Here is a 19,293-nt window from a genome sequence, read left to right as displayed (position 1 = left end):
GTTTGAGTCGGTGTGATAAGAGCTTTAATCTGTGATGATGATTCAATGATGTTTAAAGATATGTGCTTTACGCTTGTCTTCTATCATTCTTTATGGGCTGCTCAGGCTGGCAAGGAAGGAAGGGACGGAGGAGGGAAGGAAGGGAGGAAAGGAAAGAAGGAAGGAGGGAGGAAGGAAGGGAGGTCTTCTATCATTCTTTATGGGCTGCTCAGGCTGGCTTTAACTCTTCATTAAGAAGGAAGGACAGAGTAAAGAAGAAAGGAGGGAGGGAGAAAGGATCTCTCTCTCTCTCTCTCTCTCATTTCTGAGTGAATTTGAAGTCGGTCAGATTAAATATCTAGGAGGAGTTCGCTCAAATGCGATCCGTGACGTCACCCATTGGTTTGTGGACTGCTGCTCGGAAGCCAATAGTTTCTAATCTAGGCAGCGCCATCTTGAAAATTTCAGGTGCATTCTGGGGAAAAATGAACACGGATTCTACTTATATGGGCATGAGGCGGGGCCATGGGCGGAGCGGGGAGGTTGCTATGGTTACGAGGGCTGGATCTGGAGGACATTGGTCAATCAACCTGTCAATCAGGACGTAGCCACGCCCTAATGCATACCCTGCTTTATCGTCACATATAAAATCAGGGAGGCCAAAATGTCCCAAATGAACATCATACTGCATTGAAGAAGGCTTTAAACTAGCGATTGAGACCATAAACACATTTTGAAAACGTTTACTGAGGTTAGAAATCAAGTGAGAAGTTGGTGAATTCTCCATTGACTTGTATAGAGACGGTCGCCCCCTGGTGGCCTTTTGATAGAATGCAGCTCTAAGTTACTTCTCCATTGACTTGTATAGAGACGGTCGCCCCCTGGTGGCCTTTTGATAGAATGCAGCACTAAGTTACTTCCTGGTTGGCTTCATTTCAGAGGACCAGAACTCCCCGCCTGCATTCTGCTCAGGTTGGCTTTAACTCTTCATTAAGAGTTTCTCACACTTGAACGTGTCCTCTGGTGTAACTTGAACGTGTCCTCTGGTGTAAATCACTAATGAAAAGCTTCACAGTGGACGTCTCTGTTCAGGATGAAACCTCGGGCAGTGATGGAGGACGGCTGTTTGTAGTGAGGAAGTAGATTTCTAGCTTGTTGTGGTAATAGAAACTGGCTAATTATCTCCCTCTCAATTACTAATATTGATTGGCTGCTTGGCTCCGGCTGCTGGAATTACACTAATGCTTCAAATCTGGTCCAACACAGTCCAACACAGTCCAACACCGTCCAACACCGTCCAACACAGTCCAACACCGTCCAACACAGTCCAGCACAGAGACATGAATCAGACTGAGAGCTGGAGGCTGAAGAGCTGCCAACTCACTGCAGATAGAAAACACAGAAAACACTCTCAGCTGCAGCCACACACGGATCTGACCCACAGAGACCTACATGGACTCATCTGCTCACTACACCTGGACTCATCTGACCCACAGAGACCCACCTGGACTCATCTGACCCACAGAGACCCACCTGCTCACTACACCTGGACTCACCTGACCCACAGAGACCCACCTGCTCACTACACCTGGACTCACCTGGACTCATCTGACCCATTACACCTGGACTCACCTGACCCAGACTGACCCCATGAGGTAAAGGGACTGGTTCTAGTACTGTTTAATGCAGTGTGTTGTGTTCAGGTGTCTTGGTGTCAGCGTGATGTGTTCAGGTGTCTTAGTGTCCTCGGTGCTGTCCTGTTTAATGCAGCGTGTTGTGTTCAGGTGTCTTTAATGCAGCGTGTTGTGTTCAGGTGTCTTTAATGCAGCGTGATGCGTTCAGGTGTCTTAGTGTCCTCGGTGCTGTCCTGTTTAATGCAGCGTGATGTGTTCAGGGGTCTTAGTGTCCTCGGTGCTGTCCTGTTTAATGCAGCGTGTTGTGTTCAGGTATCTTAGTGTCCTCGGTGCCGTCCTCTTTAATGCAGCGTGTTGTGTTCAGGTGTCTTAGTGTCCTCGGTGCTGTCCTGTTTAATGCATCGTGATGCGTTCAGGTGTCTTAGTGTCCTCTTTAATGCAGCGTGATGTGTTCAGGTGTCTTAGTGTCCTCGGTGCTGTCCTGTTTAATGCAGCGTGATGTGTTCAGGTGTCTTAGTGTCCTCGGTGCTGTCCTGTTTAATGCAGCGTGATGTGTTCAGGTGTCTTAGTGTCCTCGGTGCTGTCCTGTTTAATGCAGCGTGATGTGTTCAGGTGTCTTAGTGTCCTCGGTGCTGTCCTGTTTAATGCAGCGTGTTGTGTTCAGGTGTCTTAGTGTCCTCGGTGCTGTCCTGTTTAATGCAGCGTGATGTGTTCAGGTGTCTTAGTGTCCAATGTGCTGTCCTGTTTAATGCAGCGTGTTGTGTTCAGGTGTCTTAGTGTCCTCGGTGCTGTCCTGTTTAATGCAGCGTGATGCGTTCAGGTGTCTTAGTGTCAGCGTGATGTGTTCAGGTGTCTTAGTGTCCTCTTTAATGCAGCGTGATGTGTTCAGGTGTCTTAGTGTCCTCGGTGCTGTCCTGTTTAATGCAGCGTGTTGTGTTCAGGTGTCTTAGTGTCCTCTTTAATGCAGCGTGTTGTGTTCAGGTGTCTTAGTGTCCAATGTGCTGTCCTGTTTAATGCAGCGTGTTGTGTTCAGGTGTCTTAGTGTCCTCGGTGCTGTCCTGTTTAATGCAGCGTGATGCGTTCAGGTGTCTTAGTGTCCTCGGTGCTGTCCTGTTTAATGCAGCGTGATGCGTTCAGGTGTCTTAGTGTCCTCGGTGCTGTCCTGTTTAATGCAGCGTGATGTGTTCAGGTGTCTTAGTGTCCTCGGTGCTGTCCTGTTTAATGCAGCGTGATGTGTTCAGGTGTCTTAGTGTCCTCGGTGCTGTCCTGTTTAATGCAGCGTGATGTGTTCAGGTGTCTTAGTGTCCTCGGTGCTGTCCTGTTTAATGCAGCGTGATGTGTTCAGGTGTCTTAGTGTCCTGTTTAATGCAGCGTGATGCGTTCAGGTGTCTTAGTGTCCTGTTTAATGCAGCGTGATGCGTTCAGGTGTCTTAGTGTCCTGTTTAATGCAGCGTGATGCGTTCAGGTGTCTTAGTGTCCTCGGTGCTGTCCTGTTTAATGCAGCGTGATGCGTTCAGGTGTCTTAGTGTCCTCGGTGCTGTCCTGTTTAATGCAGCGTGATGCGTTCAGGTGTCTTAGTGTCCTCGGTGCTGTCCTGTTTAATGCAGCGTGATGCGTTCAGGTGTCTTAGTGTCCTCGGTGCTGTCCTGTTTAATGCAGCGTGTTGTGTTCAAGTGTCTTAGTGTCAGCGTGTTGTGTTCAGGTGTCTTAGTGTCCTCGGTGCTGTCCAGTTTAATGCAGCGTGATGCGTTCAGGTGTCTTAGTGTCCTCGGTGCCGTCCTGTTTAATGCAGCGTGATGCGTTCAGGTGTCTTAGTGTCAGCGTGATGTGTTCAGGTGTCTTAGTGTCCTCGGTGCTGTCCTCTTTAATGCAGCGTGTTGTGTTCAGGTGTCTTAGTGTCAGCGTGATGCGTTCAGGTGTCTTAGTGTCCTCGGTGCTGTCCTCTTTAATGCAGCGTGTTGTGTTCAGGTGTCTTAGTGTCCTCGGTGCTGTCCTGTTTAATGCAGCGTGATGTGTTCAGGTGTCTTAGTGTCCTGTTTAATGCAGCGTGTTGCGTTCAGGTGTCTTAGTGTCCTCGGTGCTGTCGTGTTTAATGCAGCGTGATGTGTTCAGGTGTCTTAGTGTCCTCGGTGCTGTCCTGTTTAATGCAGCGTGTTGTGTTCAGGTGTCTTAGTGTCCTCGGTGCTGTCCTGTTTAATGCAGCGTGATGTGTTCAGGTGTCTTAGTGTCCTCAGTGCTGTCCTGTTTAATGCAGCGTGATGTGTTCAGGTGTCTTAGTGTCCTCGGTGCTGTCCTGTTTAATGCAGCGTGATGCGTTCAGGTGTCTTAGTGTCCTCGGTGCTGTCCTGTTTAATGCAGCGTGATGTGTTCGGGGTCCCTTGGTGCTGTGGGTCTCCATCCTCCACTCAGTGAGGGTAATGAATCCTGAGATGAAGGGTTGATCAGAGCTGGTAGTGGAGTGAAGAGGTCTCGCTCTGACGCCTGCAGGAGAGCCGCTCGGCTGTCAGACGGATGTTTCTTAATAACAGTCGGGCAGATTTGACACGTTGAGACTCGACAGCCTCGAGGAGTCAGAGACATTGAGCTCTGCAGCGCTGCAGATAGACTCAGCAACAGATTCATATCTTTCATTTCCTCTTTACTGTCCTGAACTCTCACTGAACCTCACTTTCACATCACTACATAGTTACAGTTAAACATACAGAGACGACAAAACAACAAAATCAACCAACTCCTAAAAGCTAAAATCTGTTAATATAAATATGTGCAAACTGTAATATTAGCTAATTATTAATGTATGAGAAGAAGAATCCACGCTGTTCATCCAGTCCCATCAATAGAAAGAAGAAGGAAGGAAGAAGGGAGGAAGGAAAGGAGGGAGGGAGGAAGGGAGGAAAGGAAAGGAAATGAAAGGAGAAAGGAAAGGAGGGGGGAAGGAAGGGAGGAATAAGGAAGGAAAGGAGGGAGGGAGGAAGGAAGGAGGCAGGAAGGGAGGGAGGAGGAAGGAGAGAAGGAGAGAGGGAGGAAAGAAGCAAGAGAGGAAGGAATAAGGAAGGAAAGGAGGGAAGGTAGGAAGGAAGGAAGGAAGCAGGAAGGGAGGGAGGAAGGAAAGGAGGGAGGAGGAAGGAGAGAAGGAGAGAGGGAGGAAAGAAGCGAGGGAGGAAGGGAGGAAAGGAAAGGAAATGAAAGGAGGAAGGAAAGGAGGGGGGAAGGAAGGGAGGAATAAGGAAGGAAAGGAGGGAGGGAGGGAGGGAGGAAGGAAGGAATGAATTTATAATGTAGGAAGGAATAATCTCCACAGTAACTGGAGTGGATGAAGAGTTTCTGTCTCATATAATAAAGCAGATGTGTTGATGAGCAACGTAAAGATGAACGAGAGGAAACTAGAAACAGTCAGAAAACACTTCGACCCAAATTCTGAGAGAAACTCATCAAAGATTCATCCGGCTGTCAAACAGAGATCTTCTGAGCTCGTTCAATCTTCTCATATTACTCTCTTTACTCTCTTTACTCTCATATTAGGAAAGGAAGGAAGGAAAGGAGGAGGAAGGAAGGAAAGGAGGAAGGGAGGAAGAAGGAAGGGTAGGAGGAGGAAGGAAGGAAAGGAGGAGGAAGGAAGGAAAGGAGGAAGGGAGAAAGAAGGAAGGGTAGGAGGAAGAAGGAAGTAAAGGATTGAGGAAGGAAGGAAAGGAGGGAGGAAGGAAGGAAAGGAGGGAGGGAGTGAGGAAAGGAAATGGAAATGAAAGGAGGGAGGAAGGAAGGAGGGAGGGAAGGAGGAAGGAAGGAAAGGAGGGAGGGAGGAAGGTAGGAATGAGGGAAGGAAGAAGGAAGGAATGAGGGAAGGAAGAAGGAAGGAATGAGGGGAGGAGGAAGGAAGGAATGAGGGTACCCTCTTTACCCTCTTTACTCTCTAACCCTAACCCTCTCGGCTAAAATACAGAATTATGCTTTTAATTTATAACCAAGTAAAATATCAAATCACATCGAGTCTGAGTCTCAAAGTGTTTCTGATTTATCTTCACATTCATGGATCAGGGTGTTAGAGTTTATCAGGAGTCTTACTGAGGAGAGGAAGGAAGGAAGGAAGGAAGGAAGGAAAGGAAAAGAAATGAAAGGAGGGAGGAAGGGAGGAGCTGAGATTCTTATTGCAAAAAGATTCAAACTGACTTCAAAGCAGCGATGAAATGATCATATTCATGTTTTTAGGTCCGTTGGATTGTTTCAGTGTGAAGATGTTTAATCTCCAGATCATCAGGCTAAATAAATTCTCATTAATGTTTCTTCTGATTCCCGACATGCAGCCGGGTGTTTGCAGCTGAACATTCAGAGCTGAAGATGAATCAGTGTGAAGTGCTGCCGTCATGGAGGATGAAGCTTTTTATTTTAACGAATCCGTCTCAGAGTCATTCTGAGCAGCGTTGGCATGACGACAGGAAGACTGTCCGAACCCGTGAGGAAGTGAGGAAGTGAGGAAGTGAGGAAGTGAGGGGGATGACCAGGACTGCATCCGTCCAGCCAAAGAAGGGATTACCGCCTCCTGACAGTCCGTTTGAAGTGCTGCTTCCCTCCCTTCCTCCCTCTCTCCTTCTGTCTTTCTCTCTTTCTTTCCTCTCTCATTCGTAATGAGTGATCCTGCAGCGTCTTCCTTTCCTCCCTTCCTTCCTTCCTTTCCTCCCTCTCTCCTTCTCTCTTTCCTCCCTCTCTCTCTCTCTTTCCTCCTTTTCTTCCTTCCCTCCCTCCCTCTCTCCTTCTGTCTTTCTCTCTTTCTTTCCTCTCTCATTCATAATGAGTGATCCTGTAGCGTCTTCCTTTCCTCCCTTCCTTCCTTTCCTCCCTTCCTTCCTTTCCTCCCTCTCTCTCTCTTTCCTTCCTCCCTCCCTCCCTCCCTCCCTCCCCCCCTCCCCTGACCAGGACTGCATCCGTCCAGCCAGAGAAGGGATTACCGCCTCCTGACAGTCCGTTTGAAGTGAGCACGCCTTCAGAGAGGATTTGGTTAATTACAAAGTGCCACTCATGATCACGGCGGGGCGTTTCTTCTTCATGTTCCTGTCACACGCTGCAGGATCACTCAGTATGAATGAGAGTGGAAAGTAAAAGGCGGCCGGGTCGGAGCGGCGGCGGCGCTTCATTAATAAAGCAGCAGCGAGGAGGGAAGGAAGGGAGCGAGGAGGAAGCGTTTAAAACACGGAGGTTAAATTCACCTTCACCTCCCGGCTTGTTCCTGAGTTCCTGATCTCATCCAATCCTGTTTAATCCCTGCAGCTTTAAATCAATCAAACTGATCCATGGATCCCAGCGAGCAGAAGGAAGGAAGGAAGGAAGGAAGGAAGGGAGGAAGGGAGGAAGGAAGCAGCTTTAAATCAATCAAACTGATCCATGGATCCCAGCGAGCGGAGCAGCAGCAGATTAACGGCATCGATACGACACATTCAAACATCACACCGGTCACTGACTCGACTCCGAACCCGTTAACGGATCAATCAGCTGATCGATGAGCTCATCAATCAGCTGATCGATGGGCTGATTGGAATCTGTGACTGATTGCTTTTACTCTGGAAACCAACCTGAGCAGAGAGACGTCACGGACAGTCTGTTCAGACTCAGACACATCTGTCCAAACTTCCTCCCAAAGCTGGTTTGATCTGGTTTCATGTGATTTATGACTGTTCAGACTTCATAAGAGCATCTGGTTCCAATCCAGATCGGATGAAAATCGGATCTTGGCTTCCAGTGTGAACGCAGTCAAAGAGACTAAACTGTATTTTGTTGCTTTCAGCTGTAAATTCATCACATTTAAATGGTAAATGGACTGTACTTATATAGCACCTTTCTAGTCTGTGTGACCACTCAAAGCGCTTTACATTACATGTCATTCACCCTTTCACACACATTCATACACTGATGGCAGGGGCTACCACGCAGGGTACCAACCTGCTCATCAGGGGGAATCTAACCATTCATTCACATTCATACACCGTTGGCATAGCAACAGGAGCAATTAGTAGTGTAGGGTTAGCAATTAGTAGCAATAATTAAGTGTCTTGCCCAAGGACACATCGACATGTGGACTGGAGGACCCGGGAATCAAACCACCAATCTTCCAATTGGACCGCTCTACCTCCTGAGCCACAGCCGCCCTGTTGAATTCCTTCCTTCTGACCAGAAGGAAGGAATTCAACCTGCCAAACGATTGTCCACCCAATGAGAATCAGATCAGAGCGCATCAACTAACCAATCAGTCCTAGTGATGTCACGGCGAGGGGCGGGGCTTACCTTTGTGGGCGAAGCAGCGGATGCTCTGTTTGCTCTGAATGTCCCAAAGTCGAACCGTCTCATCGTGGGAACCCGAGAGGAGGAGAGTCCCGTCCATCGACACCGACAGGCAGGTCACCAAGTTCCTGAGGAGACCAAAGAGTTCAGAACACCGACAGACCCGACTACCTGCAGACCCGTCTACCGGCAGACCCGTCTACCGGCAGACCCGTCTACCGGCAGACCCGTCTACCGGCAGACCCGACTGCCGGCAGACCCGTCTACCGGCAGACCCGACTGCCGGCAGACCCGTCTACCGGCAGACCCGACTGCCGGCAGACCCGTCTACCGGCAGACCCGTCTACCGGCAGACCCGTCTACCGGCAGACCCGTCTACCGGCAGACCCGTCTACAGGCAGACCCGTCTACCTGCAGACCCGTCTACCTGCAGACCCGACTACAAGCAGACCCGTCTACCGGCAGACCCGTCTACAAGCAGACCCTGATCCATTAACGCTGCATTTATAATTATTATAAGGACAAATGTAAGTTGAAGATTTAGAATCAAACTCTCATGAAAACAAATAAAAGTCACCCATTGGTTTGTGGACTGCTGCTCGGAAGCCAATAGTTTCTAATCTAGGCAGCGCCATCTTTAAAATTTCAGGTGCATGCTGGGAAAAATAAAAACACAGATTCTACTTATATGGGCATGAGGCGGGGCCATGGGCGGAGCGGGGAGGTTGCTATGGTTACGAGGGCTGGATCTGGAGGACATTGGTCAATCAACCTGTCAATCAGGACGTAGCCACGCCCTAATGCATACCCTGCTTTATCGTCACATATAAAATCAGGGAGGCCAAAATGTCCCAAATGAACATCATACTGCATTGAAGAAGGCTTTAAACTAGCGATTGAGACCATAAACACATTTTGAAAACGTTTACTGAGGTTAGAAATCAAGTGAGAAGTTGGTGAATTCTCCATTGACTTGTATAGAGACGGTCGCCCCCTGGTGGCCTTTTGATAGAATGCAGCTCTAAGTTACTTCTCCATTGACTTGTATAGAGACGGTCGCCCCCTGGTGGCCTTTTGATAGAATGCAGCTCTAAGTTACTTCCTGGTTGGCCTCATTTCAGAGGACAGGAACTCCCCGTTTGGTTAAAACACAGGAACACACTGAGGAAGGTTCTCTGGTTCTCATTCGTTCTGCTTATTGCTGACAGAAACAGACGAGTTTGACTTTCAGAGAGTTGAATAATGCTGTGCTTCTTCCTTCTCCTTATCTTTCCTTCTCACCTTCCTTCCTTCCATCTTTCCTCCCTGTCTTCTTTTCCAATCTTTCCTTCCTTCCTTCCATCTTTCCTTCCTTCCTTCCTTCCTTCCATCTGTCCTCTTCTCCTTCCTTCCTTCCACCCATCCTTCCATCTGTCCTTCCTCCCTTCCTCCCTGCTGTAAAGTCTCTGTACTCTACCTGCTCTACCTTCCTTCCTTCCTTCCTTCCTTCCTCCCTTCTGTAAAGTCTCTGTACTCTACCTGCTCTACCTTCCTTCCTTCCTTCCTTCCTTCCTCCCTTCTGTAAAGTCTCTGTACTCTACCTGCTCTACCTTCCTTCCTCCCTGTCTTCTTTTCCAATCTTTCCTTTCTTCCTTCATCAATTTTATTCCTCCCTTCCTTCCTTCCTTCCTTCCTGCTGTAAAGTCTCTGTACTCTGGCCTCGGCTCACCTGTGTCCTTTAAACACCTGGTTTCCATCGTTGTCGGACTGGAAGTTCTTCTCCCGGCTGAGACTCTGCAGATGAAACACAAACAGTTCAAACAGTTAATCTTTATCGACAGCAGCAGAGCGACACGACGGCAGCCTCATTAGCTTCCTGCTCAGGTACCACCATGCTCTCTGGAACTTCCTGCCTGCTTCCTGTTTCCTGGCTCCGTGCCGTCTCTCTCTGATCGATTCCTTTAATTTACATCAATTAAAGATGAAGTTGCATCGGACGCGTCGGCAGAAACAAACATCTTCCCTTTCCCCCCCCCCTCTCTCTCTCTCTTTCTAACTCTGTCCATTAAGTCTCAGTGAGGACCAGGCTGAGAAAGAGAGAAGGAAGGAGGAAAGAGAGAAGGAAGGAAGGAAGGAAGGAAGGTAGGAGGGAAGGACGGAGTAAAGAAGAAGAGAAGGAGGGAGGGAGGGAGGGAGGGAGAAAGGAAAAGAGGAAGGGAGGAAGGAAGAAGGAAGGAGGGGAGGAAGGAACCATAACTGGCCTGTCGAGGAGTCCACTTCGGCCCACTTTCCTTCCCTGTCCTTCCTTCCTTCCTTCCATCTGTCCTTCCTTCCTTCCTTCCATCTGTTCTTCCTGTTTTCTTCTCCTTACTTCCTTCCACCCATCCTTCCATCTTTCCTTCCTTCCTTCCTTCCTTCCATCTTTCCTCCCCCCTTCCTTCCTTCCTTCCTTCCTTCCATCTTTCCTCCCTGTCTTCTTTTCCAATCTTTCCTTTCTTCCTTCCTCAATTTTATACTTTCCTTCCTTCCACCTGTCCTTTCTTCCTTCTCCTCATATTTCCTTCTCACCTTCCTTCCTTCCTTCCTTCCCTCCCTTCCTTCCTCCCTCCCTGACAGTCAGGGAGGACAGTCCTCCCTGCTCTTCCTTCCTTCCTCCCTCCTTCCTTCCTTCCTTCCTCCCTGTTGTAAAGCCTCTGTACTCAGAATCAGTTTGTTTTCTCAGTAGAAGTAATATTTGTGGTGTGAAGAGCTCCGGTTCAGAGTACAGAGCAGCTTTCAACATCCTCAGAGAGTGAAGACAGTATCATGAGGTCGGGGGGAGGACGGGGGGGAGGACGGGGGGGGGGGGGGGGGGGGGGGCGGGGGTGTTTATGGGAGACGAGCTCGCTGGTTTGTTCAGAGGATTAACTCGCTGAAGCACAGAAGCTTTAAAATGCAAATCTGCTGTGAAAAAGAAACAACAGCGTGTTGAGTCGGAGGAAGAAAAGAGAGGAGAGAGAGACGGTGAATGAATAAAGAGACGGATCATCACAAACACGTCGGCTCTTCCTCATCATCATCATCATCATCATCATCCTCATCATCCTCATCCTCATCCTCACAGCCGACAGCTTCCTCTTGACATTTACTACCAGCCTCCGCTTTTACTTACAGATCAAACGCTGCTGATCAACGAGCTCATCGACAAACACTTCACACGCGCTCAGGTCTTTATTCTGCTGTCTGATCTGAGTCTGATAGGAGGAGGATGGAGACGGTAGGGCGGTAGGACAGTAGGTTGGACAGATGGAGAGACAGTATGATGGTAGGATGGAGGGACGGTAGGATGGAGAGACAGTGGGATGGTAGGATGGTGGAACGGTAGTACGGAGAGACGGACAGATGCTACTATCTGATCTGATATGAGGAGGACAGAGGGACGGTAGGGCGGTAGGACAGTAGGATGGAGGGACAGTAGGATGGAGGGACAGTAGGATGGAGAGACGGTAGGATGGAGAGACGGAGGGATGGTAGGATGGAGACAATAGGATGGAGAGATGGTAGGATGGTAGGATAGAGAGATGGAAGGACAGTACGATGGAGAGACGGTAGGATGGAGAGACGGTAGGATGGAGGGACGGTAGGACAGTAGGATGGAGAGACGGTAGGATGGAGACACGGTAGGACGGAGGGGTGGTAGGATGGAGAGATGGTAGAACAGTAGGACGGTAGGATGGAGAGACGGTAGGACAGTAGGATGGAGAGACAGTAGGACGGAGGGGTGGTAGAATGGAGAGACAGTGGGATGGAGAGATGGTAGAACAGTAGGACGGTAGGATGGAGAGACGGTAGGACGGAGGGATGGTAGGACAGTAGGACGGTAGAATGGAGAGACGCACAGATGGTAGGATGGAGGGATGGAGAGACGGTAGGACGGAGGGATGGTAGGACAGTAGGGCGGTAGGATGGAGAGACGCACAGATGGTAGGATGGAGGGATGGAGAGACGGTAGGACAGTAGGACGGTAGGATGGAGAGACAGTAGGACGGAGGCTCCTCCTCATCCTCCTCCTCATCCTCACAGCCGACAGCTTCCTCTTGACATTTACTACCAGCCTCCGCTTTTACTTACAGATCAAACGCTGCTGATCAACGAGCTCATCGACATTTAGAGGTAGAGGGATGGTAGGACGAAGAGATGGAGAGACGGTAGGATGGAGAGACGGTAGGATGGAGAGACAGTAGGATGGAGAGACAGTAGGATGGAGAGACAGTAGGACGGGGGGTGGTAGGATGGAGAGATGGTAGAACAGTAGGACGGTAGGATGGAGAGACGGTAGGATGGAGAGACGGTAGGATGGAGAGACAGTAGGATGGAGAGACGGTAGGATGGAGAGACGGTAGGATGGAGAGACGGTAGGATGGAGAGACAGTAGGATGGGGAGACAGTAGGACGGAGGGGTGGTAGGATGGAGAGATGGTAGAACAGTAGGACAGTAGGATGGAGGGATGGTAGGACAGTAGGACGTTAGGATGGAGAGACGGTAGGATGGAGAGACAGTAGGATGGAGAGACAGTAGGACGGAGGGGTGGTAGGATGGAGAGATGGTAGAACAGTAGGACAGTAGGATGAGAGATGGTAGAACAGTAGGACGGTAGGATGGAGAGACGGTAAGACGGAGGGATGGTAGAACAGTAGGACGGTAGGATGGAGAGACGGTAGGACGGAGGGATGGTAGGACAGTAGGACGGTAGGATGGAGAGACGGTAGGACGGAGGGATGGTAGGATGGAGGCTCCTCATCATCATCCTCACAGCCGGCAGCTTCCTCTTGACATTTACTACCAGCCTCCGCTTTTACTTACAGATCAAACGCTGCTGATCAACGAGCTCATCGACAAACACTTCACACGCGCTCAGGTCTTTATTCTGCTGTCTGAGTCTGATAGGAGGAGGATGGAGACGGTAGGACGGTAGGCTAGAGGGACGGTAGGATGGTAGGGTGGAGGGATGGTAGGACGGTAGGACAGTAGGATGGTAGGATGGAGGGACGGTGGGACGGTAGGACAGTAGGATGGTAGGATGGAGGGACGGTGGGACGGTAGGACAGTAGGATGGTAGGATGGAGGGACGGTGGGACGGTAGGACAGTAGGATGGTAGGGTGGAGGGATGGTAGGATGGTAGGGTGGAGGGATGGTAGGATGGTAGGGTGGAGGGATGGTAGGACGGTAGGACAGTAGGATGGTAGGATGGAGGGACGGTGGGACGGTAGGACAGTAGGATGGTAGGGTGGAGGGATGGTAGGATGGAGAGACAGTAGGACGGTAGGATGGTAGGATGGAGGGACGGTAAGACAGTAGGCTAGAGGGATGGTAGGATGGAGAGATGGTAGGATGGAGGGACAGTGGGATGGAGAGATGGAGAAACGGTAGGATTTAGAGATGGAGGGATGGAAGGACGGTAGGACGGTAGGCTAGAGGGACAGTAGGATTTAGAGGTAGAGGGATGGTAGGACGAAGAGATGGAGAGACGGTAGGATAGAGAGATGGAAGGACAGTAGGATGGAAAGACGGACAGAGGGTAGGATGGAGAGACGGACAGAGGGTAGGATGGAGAGACAGTAGGATGAGAGACAGTAGGACGGAGGGGTGGTAGGATGAGAGATGGTAGAACAGGAGGACGGTAGGATGGAGAGACGGTAGGCCGGAGGGATGGTAGGATGGAGGCTCCTCATCATCATCATCATCCTCACAGCCGACAGCTTCCTCTTGACATTTACTACCAGCCTCCGCTTTTACTTACAGATCAAACGCTGCTGATCAACGAGCTCATCGACAAACACTTCACACGCACTCAGGTCTTTATTCTGCTGTCTGATCTGATATGAGGAGGATGGAGACGGTAGGACGGTAGGCTAGAGGGACGGTAGGATGGTAGGGTGGAGGGACCGTAGGACAGAGGGACGGTAGGATTTAGAGGTAGAGGGATGGTAGGACGAAGTGATGGAGAGACGGTAGGATAGAGAGATGGAAGGACAGTAGGATGAGAGACGGTAGGATGGAGAGACGGTAGGATGGAGGGACGGTAGGACAGTAGGATGGAGAGACGGTAGGATGGAGAGACAGTAGGATGGAGAGACAGTAGGATGGAGGGACGGTAGGACAGTAGGATGGAGAGACAGTAGGATGGAGAGACGGTAGGATGGAGAGACGGTAGGATGGTAGGACAGTAGGACGGTAGAATGGAGAGACGCACAGATGGTAGGATGGAGAGATGGAGAGACGGTAGGATGGAGAGACGGTAGGATGGAGAGACGGTAGGACAGTAGGATGGAGAGACGGTAGGACGGAGGGATGGTAGGATGGAGGCTCCTCCTCATCATCCTCACAGCCGACAGCTTCCTCTTGACATTTACTAGCAGCCTCCGCTTTTACTTACAGATCAAACGCTGCTGATCAACGAGCTCATCGACAAACACTTCACACGCGCTCAGGTCTTTATTCTGCTGTCTGATCTGAGTCTGATAGGAGGAGGATGGAGACTGTAGGACGGTAGGCTAGAGGGACGGTAGGATGGTAGGGTGGAGGGATGGTAGGACGGTAGGACAGTAGGATGGTAGGATGGAGGGACGGTGGGACGGTAGGACAGTAGGATGGTAGGATGGAGGGACGGTGGGACGGTAGGACAGTAGGATGGTAGGATGGAGGGACGGTGGGACGGTAGGACAGTAGGATGGTAGGGTGGAGGGATGGTAGGATGGTAGGGTGGAGGGATGGTAGGATGGTAGGGTGGAGGGATGGTAGGACGGTAGGACAGTAGGATGGTAGGATGGAGGGACGGTGGGACGGTAGGACAGTAGGATGGTAGGGTGGAGGGATGGTAGGATGGAGAGACAGTAGGACGGTAGGATGGTAGGATGGAGGGACGGTAAGACAGTAGGCTAGAGGGATGGTAGGATGGAGAGATGGTAGGATGGAGGGACAGTGGGATGGAGAGATGGAGAAACGGTAGGATTTAGAGATGGAGGGATGGAAGGACGGTAGGACGGTAGGCTAGAGGGACAGTAGGATTTAGAGGTAGAGGGATGGTAGGACGAAGAGATGGAGAGACGGTAGGATAGAGAGATGGAAGGACAGTAGGATGGAAAGACGGACAGAGGGTAGGATGGAGAGACGGACAGAGGGTAGGATGGAGAGACAGTAGGATGAGAGACAGTAGGACGGAGGGGTGGTAGGATGAGAGATGGTAGAACAGGAGGACGGTAGGATGGAGAGACGGTAGGCCGGAGGGATGGTAGGATGGAGGCTCCTCATCATCATCATCATCCTCACAGCCGACAGCTTCCTCTTGACATTTACTACCAGCCTCCGCTTTTACTTACAGATCAAACGCTGCTGATCAACGAGCTCATCGACAAACACTTCACACGCACTCAGGTCTTTATTCTGCTGTCTGATCTGATATGAGGAGGAGGATGGAGACGGTAGGACGGTAGGACAGTAGGATGGTAGGATGGTAGGATGGAGAGACGGTAGGATGGAGAGACAGTAGGATGGTAGGATGGAGAGACGGACAGATGGTAGGATGGAGGGATGGTAGGATGGACACGAAGGGATGGTAGGATGGAGACGGAGGGATGGTAGGATGGAGAGACAGTAGGATGGAGAGACGGTAGGATGGAGGGATGGTAGGATGGAAGGACGGTAGGATGGAAGGACGGTAGGATGGAGGGACAGTAGGATGGTAGGACGGACAGATGGTAGGATGGAGAGATGGTAGGATGGAGACAGTAGGATGGAGGGACGGTAGGATGTAGGAAGGAGGGATGGTAGGATGGTAGGATGGAGGGATGGTAGGATGGAGGGATGGTAGGATTTAGAGGTAGAGGGATGGTAGGACGAAGAGATGGAGAGACGGTAGGATAGAGAGATGGAAGGACAGTAGGATGAGAGACGGTAGGATGGAGAGACGGACAGAAGGTAGGATGGAGAAACGGACAGAGGGTAGGATGGAGAGACGGACAGAGGGTAGGATGGAGGGACGGTAGGACAGTAGGATGGAGAGACGGTAGGATGGAGAGACAGTAGGACGGAAAGACAGTAGGATGGAGAGACAGTAGGACGGAGGGGTGGTAGGATGGAGAGATGGTAGAACAGTAGGACGGTAGGATGGAGAGACGGTAGGACGGAGGGATGGTAGGACAGTAGGACGGTAGGATGGAGAGACGGTAGGATGGAGAGACAGGATGGAGAGATGGTAGGACGGTAGGATGGAGAGACAGTAGGACGGAGGGATGGTAGGATGGAGGGATGGTAGGATAAAAGGGCCGGTAGGATGGAGGGATGGTAGGACAGTAAAACAGTAGGATGGAGGCACGGTAGGCTGGAGAGACAGTAGGACGGAGGGATGGTAGGATAAAAGGGCCGGTAGGATGGAGGGATGGTAGGATAAAAGGGCCGGTAGGATGGAGGGATGGTAGGATAAAAGGGCCGGTAGGATGGAGGGATGGTAGGATAAAAGGGCTGGTAGGATGGAGGGATGGTAGGATAAAAGGGCCGGTAGGATGGAGGGATGGTAGGACAGTAAAACAGTAGAACAGTAGGACGGTAGGATGGAGAGACGGTAGAACAGTAGGACGGTAGGATGGAGAGACGGTAGGACGGAGGGATGGTAGGACAGTAGGACGGTAGGATGGAGAGACGGTAGGATGGAGAGACAGGATGGAGAGATGGTAGGACGGTAGGATGGAGAGACGGTAGGACGGAGGGATGGTAGGATAAAAGGGCCGGTAGGATGGAGGGATGGTAGGACAGTAAAACAGTAGGATGGAGGCACGGTAGGCTGGAGAGACAGTAGGACGGAGGGATGGTAGGATAGAGGGATGGTAGGATAAAAGGGCCGGTAGGATGGAGGGATGGTAGGACAGTAAAACAGTAGGATGGAGGCACGGTAGACTGGAGAGACAGTAGGACGGAGGGATGGTAGGATAGAGGGATGGTAGGATGGAGAGACAGTAGGATGTAGGATGGAGAGATGGTAGGATGGACGGACAGACAGATGGTAGGATAGAGAGACTGTAGGACAGTAGGACGGAGGGATGGTAGGATGGAGAGACTGTAGGACAGTAGGACGGAGGGATGGTAGGATGGAGGGACGGTAGGATGGAGGAATGGAAGGATGGAGAGACGGTAGGATGGAGGAATGTAGGATGGAGGGACAGTAGGATGGTAGGAAGGTGTGACGGTAGGACAGTAGGACTGTAGGATGGAGGGACGGTAGGACAGTAGGACGGAGGGACGGTAGGACAGTAGGATGGAGAGACGGTAGGATGGAGGGACGGTAGGATAGAGAGACAGTAGGATGGAGGGACAGTAGGATGGAGGGACGGTAGGATAGAGAGACAGTAGGATGGAGGGACGTAAGATTGAGAGACAGTAGGATGGAGAGACGGTAGGATGGAGGGACAGTAGGATGGTAGGATGGAGGAACGGTAGGATGGAGGGACGGTGGGACAGTAGGACGGTAGTATGGAGAGATGGGAGGACAGTCGGATGGAGGGACGGTAGGATGGAAGGACCGTAGGACGGAGGGACGGTAGGACAATAGGCTGGAGAGACAGTAGGATGGAGATAGACAGTAGGACGGTAGGATGGAGAGACGGTAGACTAAAGGGACAGTAGGATGGAGGGATGGTAGGACAGCAGGACAGTAGGATGTAGTGATGGTAGGGCAGTAGGATGGTAGGACAGCAGGACAGTAGGATGTAGTGATGGTAGGGCAGTAGGATGGTAGGACAGCAGGACAGTAGGATGTAGTGATGGTAGGACGGAGGGACGGTAGGACAATAGGCTGGAGAGACAGTAGGATGGAGATAGACAGTAGGACAGTAGGATGGAGGGATGGTAGGACAGCAGGACAGTAGGATGTAGTGATGGTAGGGCAGTAGGACAGTAGGATGTAGTGATGGTAGGACGGAGGGACGGTAGGACAATAGGCTGGAGAGACAGTAGGATGGAGATAGACAGTAGGACAGTAGGATGGAGGGATGGTAGGACAGCAGGACAATAGGATGTACTGATGGTAGGACAGTAGGATGTAGGACAGTAGGAAAGTAGGATGTAGTAAAGTAGGATGTAGGAGAATAGGATGTAGGACAGTAGGATGTAGGACAATAGGACAGTAGGATGTAGTGATGGTAGGACAGTAGGATGTAGGACGGTAGGATGTAGGACAGTAGGATGTAGTGATGTAGTGATGGTAGGACAGTAGGATGTAGGACAGTAAGGATGTAGGACAGTAGGATGTAGGACGTAGGACAGCGGGATAGTAGGATGTTGGACAGTAGGATGTAGAACAGTAGGACGTAGTGATGGTAGGACAGTAGGATGTAGTGATGTAGGACAATAGGACAGTAGGACAGTAGGATGTAGGGAAGTAGGATGTAGTGATAGTAGGACAGTAGGATGTAGGACAGTAGGATGTAGTGATGGTAGGACAGTAGGATGTAGTGATGGTAGGACAGTAGGATGTAGGACAGTAGGATGTAGTGATGGTAGGACAGTAGGATGTAGGACAGTAGGATGTAGGAAAGTAGGATGTAGGACAGTAGGATATGGGACAGACGGTAGGATGTAGGACAGTAGGATGTAGTGATGGTAGGACAGTAGGATGTAGGGATGGTAATGGTAGGACAGTAGGATGTAGTGATGGTAGGACAGTAGGATGTAGGACGGTAGGATGTAGGACAGTAGGATGTAGTGATGGTAGGATGTAGGACAGTAGGATGTAGGACAGTAGGATGTAGGAAGGTAGGATGTAGGACAGTAGGATGTAGGACAGTAGGATGTAGGACGGTAGGATGTAGGACAGTAGGATGTAGTGATGGTAGGATGTAGGACAGTAGGATGTAGGACGGTAGGATGTAGGACAGTAGGATGTAGTGATGGTAGGATGTAGGACAGTAGGATGTAGGACGGTAGGATGTAGGACAGTAGGATGTAGGACGGTAGGATGTAGGACAGTAGGATGTAGTGATGGTAGGACAGTAGGATGTAGTGATGGTAGGACAGTAGGATGTAGGAAGGTAGGATGTAGTGATGGTAGGACAGTAGGATGTAGGAAGGTAGGATGTAGTGATGGTAGGACAGTAGGATGTAGGAAGGTAGGATGTAGTGATGGTAGGACAGTAGGATGTTGTGATGGTAGGACAGTAGGATGTAGTGATGTAGGACAATAGGACAGTAGGATGTAGGACGGTAGGATGTAGGACAGTAGGATGTAGTGATGGTAGGACAGTAGGATGTAGGACGGTAGGATGTAGGACAGTAGGATGTAGGACAGTAGGATGTAGGAAAGTAGGATGTAGGACAGTAGGATGTAGGACGGTAGGATGTAGGACAGTAGGATGTAGGACGGTAGGATGTAGGACAGTAGGACAGTAGGACGGAGGGAC

At 50.5% G+C, this 19,293-nt stretch overlaps 1 protein-coding gene across 1 annotated transcript in view; it reads right to left on the bottom strand.

Moving 5' to 3' along the window:
• The window catches only part of wdr18 (WD repeat domain 18), a 57,028-nt gene that overhangs the window by 13,206 nt on the left and 24,529 nt on the right, over positions 1–19,293 (bottom strand). The window contains exons 6-7 of the mRNA XM_053322700.1: positions 9,592–9,656; positions 7,887–8,011 (exon numbers count right to left, since the gene is read on the bottom strand). Coding sequence (XP_053178675.1) covers positions 7,887–8,011; positions 9,592–9,656 — 190 coding nt within the window. The remainder of the gene's footprint in view (positions 1–7,886; positions 8,012–9,591; positions 9,657–19,293) is intronic.

Source organism: Scomber japonicus, chromosome 7 (assembly GCF_027409825.1).
Source record: "Scomber japonicus isolate fScoJap1 chromosome 7, fScoJap1.pri, whole genome shotgun sequence".
NCBI lineage: Eukaryota > Metazoa > Chordata > Actinopteri > Scombriformes > Scombridae > Scomber > Scomber japonicus.
Note: the sequence above shows the minus strand (reverse complement) of the source record. Positions and strands in the feature narration are given on the sequence as shown.